Source organism: Pelobates fuscus, chromosome 7 (assembly GCF_036172605.1).
Source record: "Pelobates fuscus isolate aPelFus1 chromosome 7, aPelFus1.pri, whole genome shotgun sequence".
Taxonomy (NCBI): Eukaryota; Metazoa; Chordata; class Amphibia; order Anura; family Pelobatidae; genus Pelobates; species Pelobates fuscus.
This window is the reverse complement of record NC_086323.1, coordinates 68533099-68556188: the sequence shown is the minus strand read 5'-3', so window position 1 is coordinate 68556188 and position 23090 is coordinate 68533099. Positions and strand designations below refer to the sequence as shown.

The 23090-nt window shown below is 45.9% G+C and overlaps 1 protein-coding gene across 1 annotated transcript in view; it reads left to right on the top strand.

Annotated features, from left to right (window-relative positions):
- Positions 1-23090, top strand: part of HFM1 (helicase for meiosis 1) — a 218622-nt gene that overhangs the window by 62134 nt on the left and 133398 nt on the right. The window contains exons 7-8 of the mRNA XM_063428059.1: positions 2736-2806; positions 18947-19079. Of these exons, the coding sequence (XP_063284129.1) occupies positions 2736-2806; positions 18947-19079 (204 nt within the window). The remainder of the gene's footprint in view (positions 1-2735; positions 2807-18946; positions 19080-23090) is intronic.

Here is a 23090-nt window from a genome sequence, read left to right as displayed (position 1 = left end):
GGCAGTAGGACTGGGAGTTGAGCTTGACTCCATCCTCAACCCGAAAAGGCCCCACAAGCTCATCTTTGATGATACCAGCCCAAACCAGTACTCCACCTCCACCTTGCTGGCGTCTGAGTCGGACTGGAGCTCTCTGCCCTTTACCAATCCAGCCACGGGCCCATCAAGACTCACTCTCATTTCATCAGTCCATAAAACCTTAGAAAAATCAGTCTTGAGATATTTCTTGGCCCAGTCTTGACGTTTCAGCTTGTGTGTCTTGTTCAGTGGTGGTCGTCTTTCAGCCTTTCTTACCTTGGCCATGTCTCTGAGTATTGCACACCTTGTGCTTTTGGGCACTCCAGTGATGTTGCAGCTCTGAAATATGGCCAAACTGGTGGCAAGTGGCATCTTGGCAGCTGCACGCTTGACTTTTCTCAGTTCATGGGCAGTTATTTTGCGCCTTGGTTTTTCCACACGCTTCTTGCGACCCTGTTGACTATTTTGAATGAAACGCTTGATTGTTCGATGATCACACTTCAGAAGCTTTGCAATTTTAAGAGTGCTGCATCCCTCTGCAAGATATCTCACTATTTTTGACTTTTCTGAGCCTGTCAAGTCCTTCTTTTGACCCATTTTGCCAAATGAAAGGAAGTTGCCTAATAATTATGCACACCTGATATAGGGTGTTGATGTCATTAGACCACACCCCTTCTCATTACAGAGATGCACATCACCTAATATGCTTAATGGGTAGTAGGCTTTCGAGCCTATACAGCTTGGAGTAAGACAACATGCATAAAGAGGATGATGTGGTCAAAATACTCATTTGCCTAATAATTCTGCACTCCCTGTATATAGATCATTGTTCTAAATGTAAAGTTTTAGATTTTTGCATTTATTATATTCAGTAAGTCTCTTTCCTAGTAAATACATCAGTATTTCTTGTTTTCAAGTGTATCTGGGGACTGCTACCATTGTGCTACTCTAGAGGCACACACGTTACAGTTGTGTTCAAAAGTTTGCATACCCTTGGAGAATTGGTGATATATGTATCATTTTTAAAGAAAACATGAGTGAGCAGACAAAACACATTTATTTTATTTCTTATGGAATTTATATTCAACTGTAGTTTATTACAGAATGGCACAATCATAAAACAAAACATGGCAACAAAGAAAAAGAAATGACCCTTAGTTCTTAAAATTGTGTATTGCCCCCTTTAGCATCAATGACAGTGTGCAGTCTTTTGTAATAGTTGTCTATGAGGCCCCCAATTCTTGCAGCTGCCCATTCGTCTTGGCAAAATGCCTCTAGGTCATGCAGTCTTTGATCGTCTTGCATTAACCGCATGTTTGAGATCTCCCCAGAATGGCATGATGATATTAAGGTCAGGAGGCTGTGATGGCCACTCCAGAACCTTCACCTTTTTCTGCTGTTATCTCTGGAGGGTTAACTCATGGTTAGGTGTCATGCTGAAAAATGCATGAGCATCCGATGTGCAGTCTTTGAGCAGAAAAATGCTAACTGTCTGCCAGTATTTTCTGATAACATGCTGCATTCATCTTGCCATCAATTTTCACAAGATTCCCCGTGCCTTTAGAGCTCACATACCCTCAACACATCAGATTTCAAGGCTTTGGATATCGTTTTATTTCTTTTTCCCTCTTCATAAAGTTCCATTACCTTGTTATGCAGGTCTTTTGGCAGTTCTTTTTTTTTTGCTTCCCATTGCTCAGTATCTATCTGCAAAGTGCATCCATGTGAGAGCTAACAAACTCATTGACTATTTATACACATACACTAATTGCAGTTTAAAAAGCTACAGGAATGTGAAATTAACCTTAAAGGGACACTATAGTCACCTGAACAACTACAGCTTAATGTAGTTGTTCAGGTATTATCTATAGCTCCCTGCAGGCAATCTAATGTAAACACTGTATTTTCAGAGAAAATACAGTGTTTACATTGATTGATAGGAATACCTCCAGTGGCCGTCACTCAGACGGCCACTAGAGGGACTTCCTATCACGCAGGGCCCTAAAAAGGCCCTGTACACGCCAGCCATTTATTATCACATCGTTGTTTGGCTCCTTTTTAAATCATAATGCTAATCAAAATTACCCAAATAGAAATTAAAGGGACTCTCCAGGGAGGACATTTTACTCACCTCGTTCCAGCGCCGGGAGCCTCGTGAAGCCGCGCCAAATAGGGGGCGCGGCTTCACGAGGCTCCCGGCGCTGGAACGAGGTGAGTAAAATGTCCTCCCTGGAGAGTCCCTTTAATTTCTATTTGGGTAATTTTGATTAGCATTATGATTTAAAAAGGAGCCAAACAACGATGTGATAATAAATGGCTTCATATGATCACTATCCTTGAATAAGATTTTTTTTTTTTTTTTGCATGATCAGTCATATTTTCAAAATCAATGCCACAATGTCTGCCAGGGTATGCAAACTTTTGAGCACAACTGTATAAATACCAACCTTCATATGAACAATGCTGACATTTGTTTTTTTTCTTAAGAGTGCTGCATTGTAGTAGTTTTTACGATGCGGTCTAGCAATAGGAGTTATTGCTAGGGAGGATTAGGGTTAAATGATTCCTGCCTTCAAGCTGCTGCAAGATATACTTTGCATGACTAAGAGTCCAGAGAGATGGAACATTTGTATGGTTATCAGTTATCAGTATATTTATTGGTTTATTTTGTTTGTTTCATTAATATTTTAATGCTTTTCTTATAAACAATAAACAAGCTAAACAGTTTAGGAACATTTTCAAAGAGTTCCCTTATTTTAATTATATACAGTCTAAAGCCTTAGACGATGTAAGTAATGCTTTTTTTTCTCATTATCTTTTACGCTAAAATCTAGGGCACTGTCATAATTAATTTATTATAAATCTGCATTACTATGGAAGTCTAAATTGGGCCTATTTAACAGAAACAACACATTTGTAATACTATAACGAGAATCAATTTGTTACTTGGTGCCCTTCAGGGAGGAATAAATGTTGCTTTTTTGAGACCCTTTGGGATGAAAAACAGTTTATTATAATAATTTAAAATGTTGAATTTTCATATAAGAACTTTTAAAACAATTTTTAAACTTTTGATATCCATTTAATTAGCCAAATTAGTACATTTGTTAAAGCTACCTTGGTTTTAATTCGTACTGTATTTTTATGATATATAGTAAGTATAAGTGGATGTCACTTGTGTTAAAGAAACACTCCAAACATCATAACCAGTGCAGCCCACTGTAGTGGTTATGGTTCCTAGGAGTGCTTTGGTGTCTACACAGAGAAAGTAGCCAACCGTTTAAGAACAGTTTGATAACTTACCTGGGCACCAGTGGTTGCAGACCTACTACCAGATTCTCCCACAGGAAGAATATGGTTAGCTCCACTGAGCTAAGCAGTGCTATGCAGGGCTGTTTTTATTGGATGAGAGCAACAGCTGAGCTCTTTCAACCAATGGGCTTCCCAAATCGAGCCATGGCCTTTTATCGAGCCATGCCAAGCTCAGGGGAGACACCTGACAGCAACACAAGCAACAGGGGGACACAGGTAAGATGTCAATCCGCTCTTAAATAATTTGACAACTTATTCTGGGAGTGCACTATTCTCAGCAGTCACATTACAGGTTAAGAGTTGTAGTGTCAAGTAACTTTTAGACCTAGCTAGTAGCATTGAAATTTTACAACATGACAGGAGGCTTCATATTTTGCATAATCTCTCCTTACTAGCTCCACAGCAGCACCTAAGCACTTCCTCTTTATTTACTGCTCCATCATGCAGGCATATCAGAGAATTACTCTTCTCCATTATTTTATGTTTCTATTGCTTTTTTGAGGTTGTTTCTGTATTATATTTTTATATACTTTGCTGTTTGTTCTTGCTATGCTTCTGTACTGTGTGCATCTGTGTTTTTTTCTATGTTATTTATTGTGTTCCTACCTTATTCTTGGTTTCTGCCCTCTCCGCTTCTTGCTCTCACTTCTCTGGGGCTTGAGGGGTTTTGGATCTTACCCCCTCTACTAAATCCCAGTCCCCCCTCTATTAAACCACAGCACCCCCTCTACTAAATCCCAGTCCCCCCCTTTACTCAATTCCAGTCTCCCCATCTACTAAATCCCAGAACCCCCCTCTAGCCAACAAGCAGACTCCACTCACATTGCACTGCCAGTATGTGACTCCGGCCTCTGGTATACGGCTGGCCTCTGGTATACCTCAAATGGTGCAGTCCGCACCCTGTGCCAAATCTGATCCTCCCTGATCCTCCTCTTTTTGAAAACCTGTGAAGGTGGAGCACGTCGATGTCATGTCGGAATGTGACGTGGCGTTGCGTGACTCCATGCACCTCCAGGTACTCCACTGTCCAGTCACAGCCAATGCAACACTGACCAACACACACACACACTCACTGACCGACTCACTCACTGACAGACACACACACTCACACAGACACTGACATAAAGACACACACACACTCACAGACACAGACAGACACACACACACATACACTCACTGACAGACACACTCACTGACACCCACAGACACACACAGACACACACACTCACTGACAGACACAGACACTGACAGACACTCACAGACAGACACAAACAGACACACTCACTCACTGGCAGACACACTCACTGACAGACACACAGACACTCACTGACAGACACAGATACACACTGACAGACACACACATACTCACTGACAGACACACACACACACACACTGACAGACACACCCACATTTACACATTCTTGCACACACATCATTTTCTTTATTGCTCCCTACCTTTTGGAGCTGATGTGGGGTCTCACCCTGGGGTCCAGTGGGGATCTTCTATCTGCCGCAAGGGGAGCTGCTGTGCTGGCTCTGCTCCCCCGCTCGCACATGCTACTTAATGAGACCGGGACGGAATATCCGGTCTCATTAAGCTGCGCGCTGGGGAGAAGAGCCAGCACAGCCAGCTCCCCCCCTGCAGGCGCCGGAACAGAGAGGAGCCAGCTCCTCCCTGCGGCCGCCGAAACTGCCAGCTCCCCTGGCGGCCGCCAGCACACCTGACCCAGCTGTCTGCACTGCAAGACTCCTGTCCGGTCGCCCACAGGTATATATTATGTGTCAGTCTGTCAGTGTGTGTGTGTGTCTGTGTCATGGTCTGTGTCTGTCTGTCATGGTCGGTGTCTGTCTGTCATGGTCGGTGTGTGTCTGTCATGGTGTGTGTCTGTCATGGTGTGTGTCTGTGTCATGGTGTGTGTGTCTGTCTGTGTCATGGTGTGTGTGTGTGTCTGTGTGTCTGTGTCATGGTGTGTGTGTCTGTGTCATGGTGTGTGTGTATCTGTCATGGTACGTGTGTGTCTATCATGACGTGTGTTTCTGTCAAGAAATGTGTGTGTCTGTTGTGTGTGTGTGTCAAAGTGTGTGTGTCTGTCAATGTGTTTCTGTGCCTGTCGGCTACCGTGTGCGTGCGCGCACGTCCTCAGACGCCCTCCCAGACGCGCGCCACGCCAGCCAGAGATCCGCACCACCCGGCAGGAGAGGACGGACGGCGGGACCGGGACGGCGCGGGACACAAGGTATGACAATATGTGTGTGTTTAAAAATAGTGTTTTTACTCACCTTTTTTTTTCCTACGCCGTGCTGCTGGGCTGGTATAGATTTTTTTCCAGGGCTGCTTTGTATCCCCACTCCGGCCCTGACTGCGGATTTCCAGGACATACTGCTTAAAGGACTATCTACCAATCTCCCATAACCTCGAATTAACTGCTTCAGCTCTGTCAGAGCTGTGGCCAGCACTCAAGGGTTCATAACCTGTGCACCTGGGGTGAACCCCTCTTCTATACATTTTACTACACTGTGCTACTGAGTGGAGACATGCTGCTACAGCCCCTGTTAACTGCTGGGCAAGATTTCCAGGACATACCGCTTAAAGGAATATCTCCCATAACCTTAAATTGACTGTTTGAGCACAGATTAGTGCTCTCTGTCAGGGCCGTCGCCAGCACTTAAGGGTTCATACCCAGTGCACCTGGGATGAGGCCCCTACTATATGTGTGCTGCACTGTGCTGGAGGCATGCTAATGCAGCCTCTGTTTACTGGGTGAGCCCCAGTCTATTTTATTTGGCAACTGTTAAGATTACAACCCTGTAGGGATTCTGTAAACATTGCCTAGTAGTATTGTAGTCTGGTCTGTTTGCCCCGCATCCTGCAATTGCCTATTAATTTGTGCCTACTACAAGGGTGTCCAATATCATGATTAATCTATCTGTCTACTTTTGTGGGTGAGTCCCAATTCTGTGTCACACGAGTTGCCACTATGGAAAATTCCCTGGCTAGCCTGTCATGATACAAGCAGCGGTGGCGGCATTCATGGAGAAAACACTCTCAAATGTGCTGACAGGAGGACCAGTCCCCTCACCGATACAAGCCACCAGACGAGCCCACTACGGGTGGACTCTGATGCCTTGGATGTCTCCGCTAAGGGGTCTACCCATCACAGCAAGCGCCACTGGAATGGCGAAGGCAGTAGATCAAGCATGTCAAACTCAAAGATTAACAAAGGCCAAATAAACAAGGTTTAAATTCATGTGGGCCTCAAAACAAACTTCAGTTTTCATAGAAACATAGGTTTATTTTGAAAGGTATAGTATAAAAAAAAGTCGCCTAACTGACACTTGACATCCTCACACTTGTAGGGCTTCAAAGTAAATAAAAGAGCAAATTTATATGGAATGGCGAAGGCAGTAGATCAAGCATGTCAAACTCAAAGATTAACAAAGGCCAAATAAACAAGGTTTACATTTATGTGGGCCTCAAAACAAACTTCAGTTTTCATAGAAACATAGGTTTATTTTGAAAAGTATAGTATAAAAAAAGTCGCCTAACTGACACTTGACATCCTCACACTTGTAGGGCTTCAAAGTAAATAAAAGAGCAAATTTATTTTAAGGAGACAGGCATTTGCATACAAACAATGTTTCAGTCCAACTACCTTAACAGAAATGGTGGATGTATACTGTTGCACAGCTGTTAAAAAAAGAAAATGACGTTATCTTGTTTATTTTGAAGTCCTATGAGTGTGTTCTTCAGTTTGATCAAACTTGATGATCTCAGCCAATGCAATGCTCTCCCATAGGAAAGCATTAGGAGGCTATTGTGCATGTGTGGCAAAAAGCTGTGCGGCTAATCAGCATCTCCATGAGAAGCGTCCAGCACTTCCATGCAGACCCAATCTAATACACTGCCCCTTCACCTATTCTAGTACACTGCCCCCATCTAATACACTGTCCCCATCTAATAGACTGCCCACAAATCCAATACACTACCCACAAATCCAATACATTGCTCACACACAAATCTAATACACTGCCCCCCTACACTTATACACTTGCCCGCCAGTGTATTCACTGCCCCCCCAAACGAATACACAGCCTCCCGTGGCCCTGCCCCCACTACTCTAATAAACTGCCCCTCCCCAATCTAATACACTGCCCTCCAACTTTAAAGGGATCTTTGTCACGTAGGGGACTGGTTTGCGAAACTGAACATGAGGACACATCCTGTCGATCCCTTTCCACCCTTCTTGTTGACGATATCTCTGTTCCCTGTGACACGGTGAACCTTGGCACTTCACCTGCCTCCTCAGATCCTTGGTGCTTCACGACACTACTGAATCCAGTGATCGCTCATGTATTGGCCAGGGTGTTGAGTTGCATTATTTACCTGGATGATATCCTTATGTTCGGTTCCGAGGGGTCTAGACTACGAGTCTAGAATCGAACATTCGTGATTCTCTGTGGTCCGGCTGGAATCATTGGACTTCGTAGTGAGTCGACAGGAGTCTGCGATGGCCCTTCCTGGATGGTCCACTTCTTAGGATTCATAATTGACTCTGTGTCTTGCATCCTGAAATTTACCCCTTAAAAGGTCCTCTCAATACTCAAGGAAATTCACAAGGTCCTCCGCTGCAACACTGTGCCCCTCCACACACTCGCATGGATCGTGGGCTACTGTCCTCCTCCATCCAGACTACTTTACCGGGACATGCAGCACCTCATGGTGAGGTTTTTGGGGGGCGAACCCCACCTATGACCAACCGGACTTCATTCTGGAGTCGAATACCAGCATGTGGGGCGGCGGAAAAAACCTGTGAGAGGGCACCCACGGAAGGCGTGTGCACAACTCAGGAATTATCTCTTAACATTGACTGCCTGGAACTCTTAACGGGATCCTTCACTATCTGCAGCCTGACGAAGGACTACTTTGTTTGTTGAATCTTACTCCGGATGAACAGAGCGTCGGCAGTCCGGTATATCAATCGCCTGGACGGAGCATGCTCCTGTCTCATTTCAGACATCACAAAAGGCATCTTCGATTTCTGCCTCTCTCGCAGGATCGCCCTGAGAGCGGACTATGTCTTGGAGGTGACACATCTCACCACAGATTGGTTCTCCCACCTTTAGAGGGATCACCAGACTTCAGCGTTATTTAATTGGCTGCCAGATCCAGAGTGCACGATGGTGGACGCATTCATGAAGGCTGGGCCTCCCCTGGGATCATACGCTTTCCCCTCCTTCGCAATAATTGTGAGAGTTCTCCATCACCTCTGTGTTCAGTGAGTAACACTGACCTTGGTCACCCCGCTGTGATGGAGCCAACCTTGGTTCCTGGAATTCGGGGACTGTCCGGTGAGGATCTCCTCCTCCTGTCTTCATACTCGATGCTTCTCACGGGCCAGAAGGGAAACCCACACCTTCTACTCCTGGATGGTCGGATTCCCTGGTGACCTGGACCAAATCCTGGGAGAAAAAGTGTGGGAGCTCACCCAAGATCCATGCGTGGTTGTGTGTCGTTAGTATTATTTGTGTGTCTATGTCTGGAAATGTGGAGTCCAGGTTCTAGTGGAGTCCAGGCTGTGGTAGACTGTGGACTGCACTTCTCCAGAGCAGATTCCCCTTCACAAGCACTGGGAGGAAGTGATCTGAGATCGCAGAGCTTTATAATTATGTAAAGGGGATATTTTTGACAAGTGATTGACATTCAGAATATTAACAGATGTGAAAGAAGCCCTTCTTAAGCTTACAATCTGTGAAGATTTAAGGGAGGTGGATATATCTCATCATGCTTCTTGCCCTGGGACACTTACTGGTGAGGTTATCTGACCGGAAATCAATCCCAGTTTCCCAGTTCTAAGGCAGGGACATTACCACCACTCTTACCAGCCAATATACACCAGAAGATGTCCCACTGTGACTCCTGTTAGGACACTTTTAAGGAGATCCTCCTATCTCCCCAGCCAGTTTGGGTGTGGCAGCTTTCCGTTTTGTGTAAAGGCACCTCGAATGCCATAGGTTGCTAATCCCTGGACAAGTTCCACAGAACTAAATCAATTTTCTCCACAAATTGTACCAATTCCCTATGCCAATCACCTGAGATTAGCTGAATCTTTCTCTTATTTCTTGCCTGCTACTACTTTCCTTCAAGTTACATAATCATTATAAAAACTGTATTGCAGGGGGTGGGGCCGGACCGCCGAGCTGGACGGTCGCAAGCAAGTTCAGCTCCTGCAACTCAACCACAATTAAGTGTATTAAACACTGAAAACGACTTTAAAACTGACCGTCAGCGAGGGTCTTCAATGCCACGAGGATACCGGATCCAGGGAGAGGCTGGCTCCTAGAGCTCCAGTCCCCAGGTGGTGAAGCCCCCGACGACTAAGTTGGGGCCTAAGCCGGCGGTGAGAGGGGCGGACGGCCGCTGCCCCACTATCCTGCCTCATGGTGCTCGGATGAAAACCAAGACCCGGGCGGACCTGGCCCTGTCCCCCCCCCCCTATGGACCGGCGGGGGTGATCCCGGTCCTCACCCAGAGGCTATGCAGCTGGAGCCTGAAGATGATACCATCCCACTCGAGGGCCCGAGCGCAACACCTAAAATGGCGGATGCCATGTGTGCTGGAATCGGCAGAAGGGTCTGCTCTCTCACAAATCTCAGGGCAAACATGGGCCCAGGGGGCTAGAAGAAACTAGGACCTGCCTAACCTACACCGCAGCCACACAAACGGCTGTTAACCCATCCATTCCACAAGCCACGGCACAGGCGAGCAGTGGCAGAGACCTAGCAGGACCCTTGCCAACGACTACAGATCCCGCAGCCGAGCGAAATACTTACACGTACTCACCCCACACACACCTTGCAACACGGCGGCCCAGGGAAGAGCCTAATAAAACTGCACTGCGGCCAGCCATACCGCACAGCGCCCACACTACTATCCCGACGGACACTCACCTCCGAATGCCCAGAAGAGGTACACTTGGCTGGATGGGGAATCAGCCCAAAAAACACCAACGAGGAACACGGAGAGGCACGACCCGAACCCCTGCATCAGCGGACACTTGTACCCGATTACGCCGACACGGCAGATCAGGCATTGGTTAAGCACAAGCCCACCACTACCAGCAAAGCCTCAGGCCTGCCTCCCAGATGGGTGGTATAGTAATAGCAGATTATCATTGGTACCAGCGTGTATACATACAAATAGAGATGTCCCAAATAGTTCGCTGGCGAATAGTTCCCGGCAAACATAGCTTGTTCGCGTTCGCCACGGATGGCGAACATATGCGATGTTCGGTCCGCCCCCTATTCGTCATCATTGAGTACACTTTGACCCTGTACCTCACAGTCAGCAGACACATTCCAGCCAATCAGCAGCAGACCCTCCCTCCCAGATCCTCCCACCTCCTGGACAGCATCCATTTTAGATTCATTCGGAAGCTGCATTCTTTTTTATTTATTTTTTTTGTATTTTTTTTTTTTTTTTTAGACACAAGTGTGTTATATTTGAGCATGCTAGGCTGAACGTGCGTATATCATGGCTAGTTGCACTGAGGGTATGAGTATATAGCAGTACATTGTTGTGAAAGATGGTTGTCATGTTTAGGGTGTAGCTTGCACGTTATCAACTGTGTATTTATATCAGCAGCTCCACCACTAGTTATAAATCAAGTGTGAGTCGCCCCATGAGATGAGACTAGTGAATAACAAAATACATGAACGGTTAAGGTAAAGGCATGTAAGGAACTACGATAATAAACTCTTTAGGAGGTGAAATAATGACATGTTTAAACGCTTGCTACCTTACGATTAGTTAATGTGCAGAGAGCAGTTCATGTGATCAAAGGCATGGTGTGGAGGATCGGCTATAGTGGGACATGCTTGGCAGGCTGCTGTTTACTGCTTGTGCTCATCCGATCCCTTCTGGGCACCAGGTGCAGACCCTGGGAGTCCCTGATACCCGGAACAACAAAGGCAAGTCTCTGGCTGAGTGCCGGGTTCGCGGCTTGAGGTGGTGGAAGCTTAGCTGTGGTGGAGCTTGTTGGGGCTGTGGTGGAGCTTGTTGGGGCTTCCTGCTTGTTATTTGCTTCCAAAATTGATTAAAGCTTAGACTCAATATCCTGCCATGCTTTGCTGGTACCAGGAGGACACGCGGCTGCCGCCATATTGGGAGAGTCGCAGATGAGTATGTCAGCCTGGGCGGCTGTGCTCTGTGCATCCATTAGCTCCAGACAGCCTCTCAGGGGTGGACCGGGATAACCCCCACCGGTCCGAGGGGGGGGGGGGGATAACGGAGCTCCTGCTGGGTGTCAAGGCTTACCTTGGTGGGAGTCCAGTGTGCAGAGATATGCTCACCCTTGCAATTAAACACAGGCCAAGGTGGTCAGGGAAGAACTCACCTGGCCTGTGAGTCTGTGCACGGGGGCTGTTTCAGGATAACCAGATCGAAGTACAGACAAGGACAAGAGCAGGAGAATCGTCGTGGGTAAGCCGGAGGTCAGAGGATGCCAGAATACAGGATCAACAAGAACAAAGCCAAGGTCAGAAGCCGAAAACTAACAGGACAACAGGAACTCGAAATAACAGGAACCAGAGTCAATGAACTGACACTGCCTTCTGGGAGAGGCAGTGTTATATACCTGGCTAACGGCCATCAGCTTCAGGTGTGCTGAGAATATTGGACCAGCCACAGATAACGGCCAGCCCCCAGTGCTGGATACAAGGCAAGATCGGACTATGGGCAATACTTGAACTGTAAGGTGGCTCTGAGGAGAAACAACAGGCCCAGGACTGCAAAGTACCCAGGTTCAAATCCCTTGTTGGGCACTTCTGGGGCGACCTCGTCTTGCAGTCTGGATGTCGCGGCGAGAACCGTGACAGTACCCTCCCGTCAAGAACGCCCTCCGGGCGTGAACAGGCTCTGCTTGGAAATCGTACTCCTCATCTTCGGTCTCAATCTCACTCAGGTAGTCTTTATAATTCAGGTATCCAGAGCAGAGTCCTTTTACATCCTGGGATTTTATGGTACCAGACTTGGAGCAGGCTGTAAGTACCTTGATCCCAGGAGTCAGTATCTCTGTACCTTTTTCCTTAGGTGCATTGCTAGGTAATTCTCCTTTGGGCAGGTAGGAAGTGGTGCTTGCTTGAACAGCAGTTTCCTCAAGAAGAGGTACAGATGTTTCCGGAGCAGGAGGCAGAGATTCTTCAGGGGTACTGGTAGCTGATTCTAGAGAAACACAGGTTGTATTAACTACCGTGGTCTGAGTACTCTTATGTGTCACGGAGCGTGGACCAGACTGACAGCGACTTTGGCGTTTCTCAGGCAGAGGTGCAGACTTGGCCGGATGGGTATGCATAACCCCAACTTGAACGGTTTCTGGCCGAGGTGGGCGAATTGGGCAGAGTGAGATAAAGTGCCCCCTTTCACCACAGTAAAAACAAAGGCCATGATTTCTCCGCCGGTCTCTTTCTTCACTAGTCACCTTGAGCTGGGCCAATCCTATTTCCATAGGTTCATCTGAGTCAAGAGGAAGGTAGGATTGCTCTGGGGCCTTCCTAGGAACAGGAGCATAATGAGGCAGCACGGGGTTGTGGTATTGGTACAGGTTCCCTTTGTTTCTGGGAATCTGGGATCCTCTGGGACGTGGTGCTGGTTTAGGCACAGCGGTCTTGCTAGGAGTCTTGCACTGTGCTTCCATGGCAGTCATGAAAGCATCCCATCCAGCAAGGACAGGACTCTGAGACTGCAACATTTCATGTGCCCATTGTTTAATTTTTCCAGACAGCAGGTTAATAGCTGCTCGGACCTTTATGAAGTCATTAGCATAAGTCTGAGACTTCAGGGAAAACACCAATTCACAATCCACTTTAAAGCACAGGAAGGAAGCACGGTTACCATCAAATCTCTCCGGCATAACTGTAAACGGTTCAGGATAACCAGGTTCCAGGGCTGGGCGTACCGTGCCTTTAAGAAAACGAACTTCTCGCTGCAGCTCCAAGACAGTCTGGGCCAGGCTGGATACTTGCTGGGTAAGCAATTGAGACATCTCTGCAGACTCCATTATGGTCAGTTCATTCTGTCAAGGCTTACCTTGGTGGGAGTCCAGTGTGCAGAGATATGCTCACCCTTGCAATTAAACACAGGCCAAGGTGGTCAGGGAAGAACTCACCTGGCCTGTGAGTCTGTGCACGGGGGCTGTTTCAGGATAACCAGATCGAAGTACAGACAAGGACAAGAGCAGGAGAATCGTCGTGGGTAAGCCGGAGGTCAGAGGATGCCAGAATACAGGATCAACAAGAACAAAGCCAAGGTCAGAAGCCGAAAACTAACAGGACAACAGGAACTCGAAATAACAGGAACCAGAGTCAATGAACTGACACTGCCTTCTGGGAGAGGCAGTGTTATATACCTGGCTAACGGCCATCAGCTTCAGGTGTGCTGAGAATATTGGACCAGCCACAGATAACGGCCAGCCCCCAGTGCTGGATACAAGGCAAGATCGGACTATGGGCAATACTTGAACTGTAAGGTGGCTCTGAGGAGAAACAACAGGCTCAGGACTGCAAAGTACCCAGGTTCAAATCCCTTGTTGGGCACTTCTGGGGCGACCTCGTCTTGCAGTCTGGATGTCGCGGCGAGAACCGTGACACTGGGAAGTAGCTGGGCATCCCAGGATCGGGAGATCGTCCGCCTCTCCCGCCCGGTGAGCACCAGGCCACACTTGCCACGCGGAGGTAAGTAAGACTCTGTCGGGTCGGTCAGGTAGGAGCAACATTGCTGGGTCATCCCCTTCTGGGGTGAAATTTGCTTGTTGATAGCTGCTTAAAGTGAGATATTGAGGGAGCTCACACGAAGTGCGTCTTTTCTCCATGACAGCTAGGCCCCGCCCCCTGGAAGCTGCATTCTTAGTGAGAGGAGGGACAGTGTAGCTGCTGCTGATTTAATAGGGAAATCGATAGCTAGGTTAGTGTATTAGGTGTCCACTACAGTCCTGAAGGACTCATCTGATCTCTGCTGTAAGGACAGCACCCCAAAAAGCCCTTTTTAGGGCTAGAACATCAATATGCTTTTTTTAAATTTATTTTTCTGTGTAATCTAATTGCAGTTGCCTGTCTGCCTGTCTGCCAGCGTGTGTGTCAGGCTCACAGTGTATACTGTTCCCACTTGCCCAGTGCCACTACTCATATATGGTGTCACAATAGCTTGCATTTAAAAAAAAAAACGTTTTTGACTGTAATATAATAGCAGTCAGTTTCCTTCACACGTGTGCGTTTCAGGGCCTGCCAGGGCACAGTGTCACACCAGTGCAACTCATATCTGGTGTAACAGTAGTGTACATAAAAAAAAACAACTAGAAATTTGACTGTGAAATAAAAGCAGTCAGTTTCCTTCACACGTGTGCGTTTTAGGGCCTGCCAGGGCACAGTGTCACACCAGTGCAACTCATATCTGGTGTAACAGTAGTGTACATGTGTGTCAGGCCTATAGCGTCTACTTCTGCCAGTGCACAGTGCCACTCATATCTGTTGTCACAGTAGCTTGCACGCATAGTACCACTAATCGAAAAAAAAATGACAGGCAGAGGCAGGCCACCCTGCAGGGGCCGTCGTGGTTGTGGTGCTGTGATTCCCTTTGGCCCTAGAATAATGCCCAGTGTTCAGAGGCCACGTACCCTGAACTCGAAAAGTTCTGAGGACATAGTTGACTGGCTAACACAGGACACCCAATCTTCTACAGCTTCCACAGCGTCACTGTGAAGCGGGCGTAACCCTTACACTACCTGATCGATACAACATCATACCTGATGTTTTAAAGCACGTTATTCCAAACAATTTAGGAATGTTAGGTGATTTATGCCCTTTATGGATTAAAACCAGACTCTGCATCAACTGTGTAATTTTCCATGGGAGTTTTGCCATGGATCCCCCTCCGGCATGCCACAGTCCAGGTGTTAGTCCTCTTGAGATAACTTTTCCATCACTATTGTGGCCAGAAAGAGTCCCTGTGGGTTTTAAAATTCGCCTGCCTATTGAAGTCTATGGCGGTTCGCCCGGTTCGCCCGTTCGCGAACATTTGCAGAAATTCGCGTTCGCTGTTTGCGAACGGAAAATTTTATGTTCGCGACATCTCTACATACAAACCCTCTTAGTATAGCATATAGTTTAACTTCTTAAATGCATTATATATATGCACCCAAACAACGAGCAAACTTTAAACAGTATAATGCCACCTATGCGAATTTAATAACCTGTCACTACTTGCTGTGCTCTCAATGCCTATTTGTCACACTACATACAAAGCGACATACTTACAATCTTAAACGCAACTAGTTTTGATATACGCATATCTAGCCTAGCATGTTGTATTATAAAATACTGGTGCCTAATAGCATGTTGTCCTTACATTACATAAAATGTGCTGTCTAAAATGCCACACTTTAAAATGTTATGAAAATGCTTGTAGATCCTGTTGTGCCTCTGCACGATCTATGAACAAGAAAAATAACAAGGAAAATAAAGAATAAAATAAAATAAAAAAGCTGCATTGCAATGTCATTTGACTTGCGGGCGTAACCCTTACACTACCTGATCGATACAACATCATACCTGATGTTTTAAAGCACGTTATTCCAAACAATTTAGGAATGTTAGGTGATTTATGCCCTTTATGGATTAAAACCAGACTCTGCATCAACTGTGTAATTTTCCATGGGAGTTTTGCCATGGATCCCCCTCCGGCATGCCACAGTCCAGGTGTTAGTCCTCTTGAGATAACTTTTCCATCACTATTGTGGCCAGAAAGAGTCCCTGTGGGTTTTAAAATTCGCCTGCCTATTGAAGTCTATGGCGGTTCGCCCGGTTCGCCCGTTCGCGAACATTTGCAGAAATTCGCGTTCGCTGTTTGCGAATGGAAAATTTTATGTTCGCGACATCTCTACATACAAACCCTCTTAGTATAGCATATAGTTTAACTTCTTAAATGCATTATATATATGCACCCAAACAACGAGCAAACTTTAAACAGTATAATGCCACCTATGCGAATTTAATAACCTGTCACTACTTGCTGTGCTCTCAATGCCTATTTGTCACACTACATACAAAGCGACATACTTACAATCTTAAACGCAACTAGTTTTGATATACGCATATCTAGCCTAGCATGTTGTATTATAAAATACTGGTGCCTAATAGCATGTTGTCCTTACATTACATAAAATGTGCTGTCTAAAATGCCACACTTTAAAATGTTATGAAAATGCTTGTAGATCCTGTTGTGCCTCTGCACGATCTATGAACAAGAAAAATAACAAGGAAAATAAAGAATAAAATAAAATAAAAAAGCTGCATTGCAATGTCATTTGACTTGCACCTATGCAACTGTTAGTCCATTATATTTTTCTCTACACAATATTAGATTTTAAAATATAAATAAGCACAAGACATCGTTGTCCCTTTGACACCTCTTGGTATCCCCACATATTACTGATCCTGTAGATATGTATTGTAATATTGCACTCAACCCTCCTAAAGAAGACAGCCACTTGATCCTAAAAGATAGGCCACCAATAATATTCCACATTGTTATAATTTCAGACTATTGCCATTTCTACACCATCTTAAAAACTGTATGTGTTTACAGCTGCCACGGTAATATTTCCACATCACTACTGAAATCAATATTAAAAAAAAAAAAAATTAATAAAACAATAATGCACGTGAATAACTTAATCACCTCTTCCTCAATACAAGTGTAATAAATCCATATGACATGATGGCACTGGCTATAAAAATATTCCCCTTGGAATTGCATTGATTTTCATTAGCATTTAAAAGAGTCCTATGACTACAAGAAGAAGCATTTCCAAGCAACCTGTGGCTGTCTATCTGGCAGTGATGGGAGTTGTGTTCCAGCTTTCTACCAGCCTTTATAGTAGAAAAGTATAGTAAGCACCTTTAGTAGGGCTATGGCTTGAAAGGATGCAGCCGGGTTGTCCCGATGAATCCGCTGTTTAACAGGTTACTCCCATAGGCAAAGTAATAGAAGGAGTCCCCTCTGGGCTGCAGGCCAGCAGTGCTTGCGGTTACCATGTGTTGGCTGCCCACACAGTGAGGTACAGTATGCCCAGCCCATACAACATACTCCTTGGAGCAGGGGGGCGCACGGCGGGCACGTGACTGGGTGACAGAGGAGGGAGGGCTCCTGCTGAATGAGAACCAGTGGAATAGAGTGTAGAATGTGCAGTGGTTCTAGAATGTCATGGGGACAATCTTTCTGCTGATCCAAAGGGCAGGTCCTGCAGGACTACTAATGGAAACGGCATTCCTGCTGTGGAAAAAGTGCAGTAACGCCATTCCCATGCGTTCCTGCAGGACCTGAGCCCTGGCCTGGACTCTTCCTGCGACAATGCTACCCCTCTATCTGGGCATTCCCAGTCTGGTTGGTGTTTAGAACGAAACCTCGATCCATTAATGTGGTAAAGTCAGCCAGTTCAATGGCCCATGTCCCAGTCTGAGGACTCCCGGTGGGCAAGGATCTTCTTGTGAGCCAATTACTCTGTGACATCCACCTCCAGCTTATGAGATGTGGAGAGTGTTCTCAGTTTTCCACGGGACTGGGCATCTGTGATGGACTTTATTTCTGTCTGTTGTCGGCCAAGTTTACGTTATGCTTGGTCTAGTGTTATTCCATCATGTATCGGATGTTCAGGCGTTTGACGTGGATGTTTTTTCCTTTTATCCCGACGGGGTTACTATCTAAGTCTCTAATCGCACTGTTCAAATTCTTTCTTGGTTTTCTATTCCTTTCTCAGTGTTAAAATTGCAAAATATAAAGCCTCCTGTCATGTTGTAAAATTGAAGATTATACTAGCTTTAGTGTACTAATAATCTTAATTTTAGTAATGACAGGAAGCGAGTATTTTCCCACCCTGCTTTGCTCTCCCACCCTTTCTGTTCACTTTCTTTATATGTTTCACCGGTCTAAGATAGATAGATAGCCCACTCTTAATATTTTGTGTTTACATTGATGATTTTATTTCCATTGGCTTGGAATTGTCATTGGAGTTTTATATGATTGTTGTTCAGTTATCAGATTGTAGTTTACAAATTACTACTATGAAGTGATGTATACTGTGTGTTACTTGGATTTGCACATTCAAGACTATGTGTCTAAACCTGTCACACAATCTCTTTTCAGTTTGATTCATCCCTGAAGACGTTTTGGTTGTTCATGTGGAATTCTCTGGAAGTTTGCTCCTTAGGATGTTGGAGTTAGGAGTTATTGTTATTGCTTGTTATATGTTTGCTACTGCTTGATGTTGCTGTCTGAAAGAAGAGATGCTTAGGTCAATATACCTCATGTACATCCTACTCTCTTGTGGTTGGTTCTTTTTTTCTATGTGTTTCTTTGCTGCTGTGGAGTTAGTAAGGAGAGATTATGCAAAATACTCGCCTCCTGTCATTACTAAAATTAATATTATTAGTACAGTAAAGCTAGTATAATCTTCAATTTTGAGATCTGTATATATTATACTAAAACTAAGTTTTATTTAAGCCTTTATTAACCAATGAATTTGTAAATGTGTACATTGTTTTACATGTTCTGAGAAATCTCTTGCAGCTTCTTTATTCAGATAAAAACTTTGTTATTTGTGCTCCAACTGGATCTGGGAAGACCGTAATATTTGAACTAGCAATTACAAGATTATTAATTGAAGCACCAATGCCTTGGTCTAACATTAAAGTTGTATATAGTAAGTATAATCCACACTCCAAAAACATTTTAAGCACTATAACCACCACAGCCCACTGGAGTGCCTATGGTACCAGGGTGCCCTGGCGCAATCCTTTGGTAACTTACTTGGTCTAGGTGGCTGCATTCAAAGTTCAAAAAACAAAAGTAAAAAAAAAATGAAAGAGGGAAAATATCTTCCACATATAGATTTGAATTATAAATTTCCACGTTTTCACCATAATCTGGATCTATCAGAGTATGTCACAATAACTTTCAAGTTTGTGAATCCCTACCAGATAGTCAATCCAGAAACTTGAATGCAATCATCAAAAATAAAAAAGAAAGGTTCCACTATAAGTCTGCCACTGCTCGTTCTTTAAAAGTAAAAAAAAAAAACATTTTAGAAATGATAAAAAATAAACCAGCTTCCAACTGCATCAGCTCCTATCAATCAATATGTTTCATGTCTATTGACGCTGTATCAAGATTACCCAGACCAACAGATTCCCTGTCCTTTTATCGCCTGGTAAATGAGAAAATAACCGGCACCTGGAAATCAAAGTCATGCCCATCTCATAGAAAGTTCCAAGATGGATATGATAAAAAAATTCAATAAAAAAACACCCAGCAAGAGGAAAGGGAAATTGTATATGAAAATTTCAGAAAATAAACAAACAATACAAAATATACACATTAATGTTACTATTATTAAATTAAAGAACATGTGAAACAAACAAATCCAAAAATCATAACATTAAAAACCTCCCAGTTTTCATAGATTGATATAGCACGATCCAAATTTAGCACATAAACAGCATATAACATATTGCAAAGTATTTAATACTGAGCATTCAGTGACTCACAACTTTCCTTATATATGTAGCAAATCTTCAATATAGAATAATAGATATGAAATGAACACATAGACATGGAATGATCATATAAACCTAAATAAGGGAACCCGATATAACAACATAACTAAACCCCTAAAGCATACTCCATTCCAGGCAATATTATTGTCCTCCAATAAAATACATTTTGAAAAGTATCTAAACTGAGTAAAATATCCATATGGTATCTGATTAAACTTCATGATACACAATAATAATCTAAACTTACCTCACTGTATCCACCCAAAAGCCACCCTACTCTCTCTATCCTCTCACAGGCATTCCTCAAAATCGTTACAGTGAAAGTATACAAGTACATATCTAATATGTAAAAAGTAAGAAAGTAGCCTTAGATGGCAAACAGACACATGCAATATATGAGTGCCAGAGAGAGTAGGAGCCATAGCCAGTAATGCTGCATTTTCTACATCCATCATCTCCAATAGGAGAAGCTAAATATCTCTCGAAAATAAAGCATGGCCTATGTAGGACTGTGCTCATTAGGTAAGAGTGCTCAGCTGGCTTTTTCAGCCAATGACTATCGTCCTGTTTGCTTCTATAAGCCAATAAAGATTCTCTTGCTGGTAAAGTCTCATTGCATTGGATACAGTCGCTAGTAAGTTGTTAAATTGTTATGAAATGTTTTAACATCTTGCCAGGGGATGCCGCTAGGGCTCTCCTGGTGCCATAACCAGTACAGCAGGTTCAGATGTGTCAGAGTGCCCATGATGACCCCTGTAAACTGCTGAGAGTGCCTTCAATGGGGACGTGATTGTTAGAACTGGACCATGGATCAATGGAAGAAGATTTCCTTTAAGATCACGTGGATAGCCGGGTGGGTTTGAGTCATTTACCTGGGAAAGAGATGGCAGCAGGATGCTCTATGGGAAGAAGGCAGCTTTCAGAGGCAGTGTCATGCTCTGTGCAATGTTCTGTTGGGAAACTTTAAGTTCTGGCATTCATGTGCAGGGCCGGTGCAAGGATTTTTGCCGCCCTAGGCAAAAGTAAAGTTTGCCGCCCCCCCCATGTGACATCACAATGCCCCACCCATATGATCTGCCATGTTAACTAACGCCAGTGCTGCAGTGCCGCCGTGTTTACATTAAAAGGCCTGCAGGGACAGGCTATAGACACCAGAACCACGACATTAAGCTGCAGTGGTTCTGGGGACTATAGTGTTTCTTTAATGTGAGGTTAATTAGAGATTAGTGCCACGAATAATATACTAGATTGCATACTTACAACCAGATGAGGATGATGATGTGCTCTAGCTGCAGTCTGGCCCAACTGGTCTGGTGTAGAACAGGAACTCTGGAGGCTGTTTGTAACTGTGGTCACAAAAATCAATGTTCTAGGAGAACGGGAAGCAGCTCCCTTTTTTGGGGGCCCTTTACACAGCTCAGGGTCCACTTTCATGTTCCACCAATGAGTTTGTTCACAGGAGGTGGAGTGTGTAGGGGATGTCCTGATATGTGTGTAAGGAATGCATTGTGTGAATCTGTGTTTGTATGTGTAAGGGCTGCAAGGTGTGTTTCTGTGTATGTACTGGATGCAGTGTGTGCGTCTGTAAGGGGTGCATTGAGTGTGTGTAAGGAATGCATTGTGTGTTTCTGTGTGTGTAAGGGTTGCATGATTGTGTGTGTGATGGATGTCAATCTCTTTCTCCCCCTCCCTCCCTTGTAACTCTCTTTCTCCCCCCTCCCTTGTCACTCTCTTTCCCCCCTCCCTCCCTTGTCACTCTCCTTCCCCCATCCCTCCCTTGTCACTCTCTTTCCCCCATCACTCCCTTGTCATTCTCTTTCCCCATCCCTCCCTTGTCACTCTCTTTCCCCCATCCCTCCCTCCCCACTCTCTTTCCCCCTCCCTCCCTCCCCACTCTCTTTCCCCCTCCCTCCCTCCCCACTCTCTTACCCCCTCCCTCCCTCCCCACTCTCTTTCTCCCCCCTTCCTCCCTCCCCACTCTCTTTCTCCCCCCTCCCTCCCTCCCCACTCTCTTTCTCTCTCTCTCTCTCTCCCTCCCCACTCTCTTTCTCCCCCCTCCCCACTCTCTTTCTCCCCCTCCCCACTCTCTTTCTCCCCCTCCCTCCCCACTCTCTTTCTCCCCCTCCCTCCCTCCCCACTCTCTTTCTCCCCTCCCCACTCTTTCTCCCCCTCCCTCCCCACTCTCTTTCTCCCCCTCCCTCCCCACTCTCTTTCTCCCCTCCCTCCCCATTCTCTTTCTCCCCCCTCCCTCCCTCCCTCCCCACTCTCTTTCTCCCCCTCCCTCCCTCCCCACTCTTTCTCCCCTCTCCCTCCCCCTCCCTCCCCACTCTCTTTCTCCCCCTCCCCACTCTATTTCTCCCCCTCCCTCCCCACTCTATTCCCCCCCTCCCTCCCCACTCTATTTCCCCCCCTCCCTCCCCACTCTCTTTCTCCCCCCTCCCTCCCTCCCCACTCTCTTTCTCCCATTCCCTCCTCCCCTCTCTCTTTCTCCCTCCCTCCCCACTCTCTTTCTCCCCCTCCCTCCCTCCCCACTCTCTTTCTCCCCCTCCCTCCCCACTCTCTTTCTCCCCCTCCCTCCCCACACTCTTTCTCCCCTTCCCCACTTTCTTTCTCCCCCTCCCTTCCTCCCCACTCTTTCTCCGCCCTCCCTCCCTCCCCACTCTCTTTCTCCCCATCCATCCCTCCCTCCCCACTCTTTCTCCCCCCTCCCTCCCTCCCCACTCTTTCTCCCCACTCTCTTTCTCCCCCTCTCTCCCCACTCTCTTTCTCTCTCTACCTCCCTCCCCACTCTCTTTCTCCCCCCTCCCCACTCTCTTTCTCCCCCTCCCCACTCTCTTTCTCCCCCTCCCTCACTCCCTCCCCACTCTCTTTCTCCCCCTTCCTCCCTCTCCACTCTATTTCTCCTCCTCCCTCCCTCCCCACTCTTTCTCCCCCTCCCCACTCTCTTTCTCCCCCTTCCCCACTCTCTTTCTCCCTCTCCCTCCCTCCCCACTCTATTTCCCCCCCTCCCTCCCCACTCTATTTCTCCCCCCTCCCTCCCCACTCTCTTTCTCCCCCCCTCCCTCCCTCCCTCCCCACTCTCTTTCTCCCATTCCCTCCTCCCCTCTCTCTTTCTCCCCTCCCTCCCCACTCTCTTTCTCCCCCTCCCTCCCCACACT